At 46.9% G+C, this 8,411-nt stretch overlaps 1 protein-coding gene across 1 annotated transcript; it reads right to left on the bottom strand.

Annotated features, from left to right (window-relative positions):
* Positions 1-2,165: 2,165 nt before the first annotated feature.
* si:dkey-174i8.1 (arylsulfatase I) lies at positions 2,166-4,486 on the bottom strand. Its single transcript, XM_061087704.1, has 3 exons — positions 4,182-4,486; positions 3,344-3,676; positions 2,166-3,249 (listed from the first exon to the last, which is right to left on the bottom strand). The coding sequence occupies exons 1-3, from the start codon at positions 4,484-4,486 to the stop codon at positions 2,166-2,168; spliced, it is 1,722 nt and encodes a 573-aa protein (XP_060943687.1).
* Between the last annotated feature and the right edge of the window lie 3,925 nt (positions 4,487-8,411).

Below are 8,411 nucleotides of genomic sequence, written 5' to 3'. Positions count from 1 at the left end.
CTCTGAGCGAAACACAGCTAATACTCCTAACTCTGTGTTCAAATGAGCCAAAACAAGTGAGTAGGATGGAGAACAAAACAAGAGAGAGAGAGCGATAGAGAGAGTGAGAGAGAGACGAGAGGAATAGAGAGATGAGGGAGGGAGAGAGAGGGGGTGGTTTGCAGAGGGAATGAGCAAAGAGCTGAGGGACAAATGGAGGGAGGACGACAGAGAGGGAGGAAGAGGAGGAGGAGGAGGAGGAGGAGGAGGAGGCAAATATGAGAGTTGACCAGAGGGGTATGAAACGGAGGAAGAGATACAGTTGAATATTCATTATCAGGCCACTGGGGAGAAATCTACAGTTCACCGTGTGTGTGTGTGTATGTGTGTGTGTGTGTGTGTGTGTGTGTGTGTGTGTGTGTGTGTGTGTGTGTGTGTGTGTGTGTGTGTGTGTGTGTGTGTGTGTGTGTGTGTGTGTATGTGTGTGTGTGTGCTTACTGCTGATGCTCACATCCAGACGTGAGGACCTCCTCACCTAACTGTGCTGCAGCTGCGTCCTGAACATGCTGAACGAGACCAGCCCCCCCCCGAATTCCCTTCTGTCAAAGCTACGTCAGCAGCACAACAGCAGCTTCACCAGCAGATCCATCACATCCAATCAGACGGCATGAGCCTAAACTCTGGCGTCCCGGGGATCTATCCCTAAGAAACTCATCCTCACTACTGCTCTAGTGCATCTCTGGTTTAGGTTCCTTGCCAGTGTTCATTGTTCAGGATGTAGTGTGTGTGTGTGATGGAGGTGGAGAGGTGGAGAGGTGGAGGACTGCATCCTGTCAACCAATCCAATCTTGTCTTAAAACATGTTTGGGCTTTTTTGCACATCTACATAATGCATGCAGATCACAGACTGTATATCACGATGGATGCTGGCTGTAATGTAGGTCAAACTCTGGCTCCTAATTACATTAAAAGCACAAGATGGCAGTAACCACATCCAGGAAATATTTTTGTATCCTTACATTCTTAATATAGAGTAGTATATTTTAAAGGTCAGTCATTTCTGAATCATTTCCTCAGTAGTTCACCAGTTACTCTAGGGAAAATTACTACTTTCCCTAGAGTAGAAACATTTTGTCCATTTTAATGACCATTTATTAATAAATTGCCTGTTGCAAATTCCCCATTTTTGCATGTTCACACGACCTGAAATAAGTATTACCCCAATAATTAATCTGAATGAATCACATAAAAGTCCCAAATTAAGTAGATATTTCTGTTTAGATCATTTGCATCAGATTCTCAGGATTTTAAAATACAGAATATGAGTTAAATATCGTTTTAAAAAGGCCAGAGACGAATGATGGTGTCAGCTGCAGAGACTGGACCTTGTGAGTCGTGGGAAGAGGAGTGACTGTGTGTAACCCCTATGAAGAGAAGTACAAGGTGACATTTGACAAAAACAACTGCCCTGGGTGTCTCTGTGTCATCAGGGTCCTCCTGGCTGATCGGGACAGGAGAGACAGCGAGGTCGTCCTCTGTGCCTGTCTTCATCTCACCATCTCTCCGGGCCTCATTTCCACTCGCACGCATTCTATCTGTATTTGTATTAATCAAAGTATTCATGAACGTAGACATACATGCACAATGACACACACACACACACACACAGACACACACAGCTCCCTATGCAGGCCAGCGACAGCCCAAAGTCACCCTGCTGCCGTTTGGCCGCAGGACAGAGAGTGAGTCAGCTCAGCAAGCCGCACGCCTCTGGATGCTCTGACTATCAACTCGCCTGCTTATCTGCCGACCTTATCTGCCGACTTCTGATCACGAGTCGCTCATGTCTGTCTGACCTGCCTGGTCGTCTGCTCCTCGGTATTTGAAATTGACTCCATCTCCTTTTTACTTTCACTCTCGTGTCTGAAACCTCCGACCCACAAATATCAAACTACGACAAGAACTTCATTCACGACTTTATGTCCAAAGGTGAGTTTATATTCAGGAAGGAGGAAGGTATATTCCAAAATACTTCTGTCGCTTTTAATGTGCAAAACAACACATCTTCACATTTTAAATGATACATTGCATCTCACCCCTCCACCTTTGAGAGAACAGTCGTTCATAACAGGTCTTAACACTTAATACAGCCTCGTCAACACCTGTCAGTCCGATTAATAACACATTTAGAACAGGGTGTTCCTGTGTAGACGTGATGCCACCTTTTTGAAGAGGGCTTTTAATTTGCATAACTTGCAGTGTTTAATCTTCATCATCTTTTCTTTAATGCCACCCTCCTCCTCGCTGTTCCCTTGCTCTCCCTCCAGGTCCAGCCAGGGACCCCATACCCCTCCATGGAGCTCTGGGTCCGCCATAGGGTCATCAGGAGGATTCATGGCCGTCACAGCTGTCTGGTTGTACTCGGCCAGCCTGGTCATCAGATGTCTCACCACCTCTGGACGAGCCTCTGCCAGGTCCGTCCTCTCGTAGGGGTCTGAGGAGACGTTAAACAGCCAAACTGATTTCCCCAGCTTGTTGCGCCGCTTCTCCAGCCTCTGCCACCGCTCCGGACCGACAGGGAGAGCCTGTGGTGGGATCCAGTCCCCGTCACCCACATTTCCTGTCAATAGCTTCCAGTCCCCGGCCCGTATCGCAGCCCTCACGGCCGTGTCCCAGATCCCAAACCCGTTGAGTACCAGTGCCTTGTCGTATGGCTCTCCAGGCTTCCTGGAGACCGGGTCAATGTTGAAGAGGATTTCAGTGCGGGGAGAGCGAAGGCCCTCGCTGATACTGCCCCACACGTCGTGACCGTCGAGGTCAAGGTGGGAGTGCTGGGCCCCTGCCAGCCCCAGTAGCGTGGGATACCAGTCAGAGACGTGCATCAGCGCCCTGCTCACCACACCCTTCCTCTTCAGGAGGGGACTGTGGACGAAGCCCACCGCCCTGATGCCGCCTTCCCAGTAAGTCCCTTTGCCTCCTCTCAGCGGCCAGTTGCTGGCTCCAGAGAGCGGCTGCCCTCCATTATCAGAGGAGTAGATCAGTACTGAGTTTTCATAGAAGCCACTTGTCTTCAGTTGCTGAACCACTTGTCCAACCCCGTCATCCAGACAGCTCAGCATGGCTGCATAGTGACGCCGGAGCCGATTGCTCTGGGAATCATACTGATGCAGAAACTGATCTGGTACCTGTAAGGGTGTGTGGGCGGCCTGAAGGGACAGATAGAGGAAGAGGGGTTTATGCGGGTCGTGGCTCCTCAGTATCTGCTTCACTCTGGTTGGACGGAGGGAACGTTGGAAAGTTTTTAAAAGAGTCTCAAGTGTGTCTGATATATGAATCTAGTTACATTTAAAGGGCCGTGCCTCACCTCTCTGTGTAAAGCAGAGTGGAGTAGTTGCCCGTCAACTCCCAGGCGGGCCGCTCTCCGTCGTGCAGGTCGAACCCACAAGCCTCCGCCCCGTCACAGCTCCGATAAGAGAAGTGGTCTCCGCTGCCGGTCAGCGTGCCCAGGAAACTCTGAAAGCCGCGTCCCGTGGGCAGGCAGCCTGACCTGCAGAAGCCCAGGTGCCATTTACCCACCATGTGCGTGGCGTACCCGGCCTCGACCAGACGCTCCGGGAGGGTGGGTGTGTCCGGGGGCAGGCAGAGGGGCTGACGGGGGCGGATGATTGAATGCTGGAGTCCGGTGTGAATCTGGTAGCTGGGGAGGGCGAGAGAGGGAGAGTGTGAGATGTGAAAGAAACTTGATAAGATTTATACGATCACACAGCAATGAGAGATTTCACAGAGGGTTTAGGAAATATTGGACACAATCGCACACTGTTATTCATCATAAAGCCAAAATGTCTGTGAACTAATTTTACTTTTTGCAGTATACACCAGAAAACTCTTTAATCTGCACTGAATAAATATATATGTATATGTTGGTCAGTAATTCCCTCACCAAGGCCCAGTCCCCTTATGAAACCATATTTTAAATTTACTAGATCTACATCTACATTACTAAAAATGGTTTTCTAAATCAAGATCCATTTATCATTCTCTGAGAAATTCCAGTAATTCAATAAAACAAATAATCTGGTGACTGATCTTGATAACAGAATTATTTGTTTCTTTTCTAGCCTTGTACGTATTGAAACCCTAAAGACAAAAATCCTATCTAATCAGACACTGATAAAAGTCAGAACAGTGAAGTGATAACTCACCGTCCCGTCATTAGTTGACTGCGAGAGGGCGAGCAGATCGGCTGGACGTAATAATTCTCCAGTTTGACCCCGTCTGCAGCCAGCTGGTCCAGCACAGGCGTGTGGATGTCTGAGCCGTGGTAGCCGATGTCTGCGTAACCCTGGTCGTCCACCATGATGAAGATGAGGTGAGGAGGCCTGGACGCTTCCACCTCTTCTGTGCCTTCTCCTTCATTCGGAGGCAACGCTTCACCCTGGCAGACAAGGCCACAGCGTAAAGTCAAACCAACGACCAGGAGAAGCACCGAGAAACTCCCTGTTTTCATTTCTGGCATCGCTCTGAAGCAAATATCTACTTTCGTCTGATTTTGTCTGTATTTTCTGTTCAGCTTAGTCTGCGGTCGATTAATCTCGAGCTGGATCACCCCTCCGACAGAACGACTAATGGGCCGAGCTCTGTGTCCGAGGAGCACGTCCAAAAGTCTTATCTGTCCATTCAGTCTTCTTCTTCTGGGGCTTATTACTGGTTTTGTGAGATGAGCCGATGGCAGCTGCTGTGATAGGTGGAGAAAAAACTGCTCTGTCTGAGATGGGAAAATACTTGGTACAGAGGTGTGTGTGTGTGTGTGTGTGTGTGTGTGTTTGGGTATGTGTGTGTGTGTTTGGGTGTATGTGGAGAGAGAGTGAGTGTGTGTAAGTGTGTGTGTGTGTGAGACTCCCCTCTTTGCAGTTCATTGCTACATACTTCCAGGCGCCTTTTACGATGGTTGGCAAGACCAGGGTTACTGTAAATACAGTACATACACACACACACACACACACTCACTCACACACACACACACACACACACTCACACACACACCTTAATGTCGTCTAACTCTTGTGACATTTGAAGTCTAAACGTTATATATGAAGCTAGAAGACTGGACAATAGCAAACAGATAACCTGGGTGAAATATTACAAGATCTAACAAAAACACATTTTATAAAGGTTTATAAATGAATATATATGTTTGAACACAAACAGCAAATAGATGTCAAATACAAGAATCACTACCTGCATCACTTGTTGCATTGCTGTGCATGCAAAAGCTGTATTAAAGCCACTGTTAAAAACCACTATAGACGTTGCAGAAATATGTTCTTCGGATTTACAAGAAGCAACCATGAATAGTCTGTTATAATAAAGCAATTTGTATAAATACAATCATATTACAGATTTTCTTTCTTCGTACTGTTCTGTCCGCCGAAGATGATATTCTGCAGAGATTTCCCGTAAACTGCATGATTCAAAGTACACAGTAAATCCTTAATGCAAATCAATTAATCCCTGTCGTCCCTCTCTCGTTGCTTGATGCAGCTCAGTTAATAGAGACGCCCGATTGACAATTACCGCCCAAAACCAATCGGACATCGGAGCAACATCCGGTGTCGTGATGAGAATGTGTATCGACCGCGCGGCTCTTAGCCTCCACCTCAGAGCCGTCTCCTTCCCATAATGCTGAGGAAAAATCAATGGCTCAGATACAAGTCCATTTCATAGAAGGAAACTCGTGTTGCCTCGCCCTGTGGGAAATTTCCCCAGGTTTTTTGGCCACAGTAAGAGAGAAGCACATGCTGGAGGATTTGGGATCTGTGAGGTGGGAACGACGAAGATGAGGGAAGAATGAGGGTAACAAAGTAGGAAGGGGGGGGGGGGCACTCAAGTGGATCAGATGAAACAAACGGAAATTGTGGGGAAATGAGGATGTGTGACAAAAAGAGATTGAGCAGAAAGACGGAGGAAAAAGAGAGTGAGACGGAATAAAGTGCAGACGAGAAAGCGAGAGCCTCCCTGTCTGAGATGAGGAAGTAGAACATAAACAAAGTGGCATAAAAGGAGCAGTCACTTTGTCTTGTGTGTGCGTCTGGGTCTCTGGGTGTAGCCATCAGTTCGCCTCAGGGAGATGCAGAGAGACATGAACTCCGTTTTACTGCTGAGAAGAGGGGGAGAGAGGGAGGGAGGGAGGGAGGCTTTAAAAATGGAAAGTGACAAATGTCTTCTTGGGGAAGGGAAAAAGAGAGAGAGAGAGAGAGAGAGAGAGAGAGAGAGAGAGAGAGAGAGAGAGAGAGAGAGAGAGAGAGAGAGAGATTGTGGTCTTTTCTCAACTGGCTGAAGATTTTAGATGGGTGTGAATTTCACAAAATAAACAGACCTTTTTTTACAGGTCAGCTAAGATATCAGAATCCCAAGAATTCAAAAGATGCATAATTTCATATTTTCAGTTTTGATTTCCCCAAAAAGCTTAATATCTTAAGTCTTAACTAGGATCAACCAGTACTGTTTTACCAATCAGTTCACCTTGACAGGCAACTGGTCAAAGTGTGAAGAAATTCTCTACTGTCAGACTTGAGATGTCACGTACAAGAGACCAACAACATGTTTTGTTCGACAACCAAGATTGTAACCATGACCTTTGACCTTTGACCAACAACATGTTTTGTTCGACAACCAAGATTGCAACCATGACTTTTGACCTTTGACCTTTGGCCACCAAAATCAAATCAGCCCCTCGCTGTGTTCTCACACTGGAGTCTATGGATTGTATGCAGACTTTTCACTATAGGGAGCCAGGCTGATAATCTGGAGGCTCTCACTGAAACACAGAATCTCTGGACTTCAGTGCGTGTCTGACAGCAGCTGAAGTGACACACACCAATCACAGAAAACAGGTTGTCATGTCTGACTGTATCTAGGTCAAACTTGATGCTGACGCCCATGCAAGGTGATTCCTTGGTGTTCTGAAATTCCTTTCTAACCATTAATTGTTCCACACCAGATAATGACTGTTGACAACATGGGAAACTAATCACCATGACAGAGGCTGCTGCATTCAGATCCAGCAGGTGCTGAAGGACAGAGGTAGTGATGGTGGAGTATGAATGCCTATGAGTGTGTGTGTGCGTGTGTGCGTAATAAATTCCCTCTCTGTCTAGTTTACCTTTGGGGACAAATTCCTGACTGAAGATGAGTTAATTGGGGATGATTTGAACAGTTGGGGACAACAGCTGTGTCCCCTGTGGTTCAGGTGAGACTGCAGGAAATGAAGCAGGTCTCCAGGGACCTAAGTCTGGGAGGACCGAAACACTCTGTTGTCTGGTGCAAGTGAAAGGCCCACACTTAAAAACAGAAGGTAAGAAAGATTTTCAGAGTTTGATTTCAAAAGAGGTCCTCCTTTTGTAATGTGTTGTAACTCTGTGACCAACAAATGCTAAACCCTGGAAGTGCAACACAAGCGGAACCGGTCTGTGTCGGGCAAAGAATGCAACTTTACAGCCTAGTGTGTGTTTGTACAATGATTTGTGTGTGTGTGTGTGTATGTCTGTGTGTGTGTCTGTGTGTGTGGGTGTGTGTGCTTGCGGGTGTGAAAAGCCAGTGGTGCAGAGTAGAAGAGAGTAGCAGTCGGTGTGATTTATTCATGACAACGAATAAGTAACTCACTCGATCTAGAGCCAGTCTGTTGAGCTAGAGTTGAAATGTGCATGTGTACGTGTGCGTTTGTGTGTCTGTGTGTGTGTGTGTGTGTGTGTGTGTGTGTGTGTGTGTGTGTGTGTGTGTGTGTGTGTGTGTGTGACAGACAGATAGAGAGAGAGAAAAACTGTCTGAAAATGACTTTCACTTTCAAACTGATCCTGCAACATTAACATGAATGTCTCTTTTTTTATACCTAAAAGTCCACACGTGATATTTCTTTTGTATTAGAAACAGTGCATAGACTTGTTCATGGCACAGTGCATAGTGTGTGTGTGTTTGTGTGCGTGTGTGTGCGTGTGTGTGTGTGTGTCACCAAACAGAAGACCAGGGCACTCATTCAAGTCCCAATTAGAATCCAGCTTCATAAATATTTATTCCTGTTAATTCTAAGTTAATTTGACTCGATTTCAATTAGTTATGATAACCTGAGACTACGTTCTGTACAGACACACACACACACACACGTTATCTCTCCAGACTCGGGCCCTGCAACGTGTCACACACACACACAAACACACACACACCTGAAGAGACTCTGCCTCTGCTGCTCCTCAAATACTTGATGGATCATCTTCCAGTCGGCAGAAACTCAATCCCCTTTTCTCCTCACCTCACTCACCGATGGATTGACAGGACGAGGCTGAGGCTGAGGGGTGTGTGGGGTGTGTGTGTGTGTGTGTGTGGGGGGGGGGGGGGTAGCCACTCAGTCTCATCACACCAAACAACCCACGCTGAGG

This window comes from Limanda limanda, chromosome 15 (genome assembly GCF_963576545.1).
Source record: "Limanda limanda chromosome 15, fLimLim1.1, whole genome shotgun sequence".
NCBI lineage: Eukaryota > Metazoa > Chordata > Actinopteri > Pleuronectiformes > Pleuronectidae > Limanda > Limanda limanda.
This window is presented reverse-complemented; position numbering and strand designations above follow the sequence as displayed.

Bases quoted from the DNA above. Each gene is read 5' to 3' on its own strand.
- si:dkey-174i8.1 (XM_061087704.1), bottom strand. From the start codon at position 4,486: ATGAAAACAGGGAGTTTCTCGGTGCTTCTCCTGGTCGTTGGTTTGACT. The intron at 3,677-4,181 runs GTGAGTTATCAC...CGCCCTCCCCAG, and splicing joins AGTCAACTAATGACGGGACG to CTACCAGATTCACACCGGAC. The intron at 3,250-3,343 runs GTGAGGCACGGC...CCGTCCAACCAG, and splicing joins ACTCTGCTTTACACAGAGAG to AGTGAAGCAGATACTGAGGA.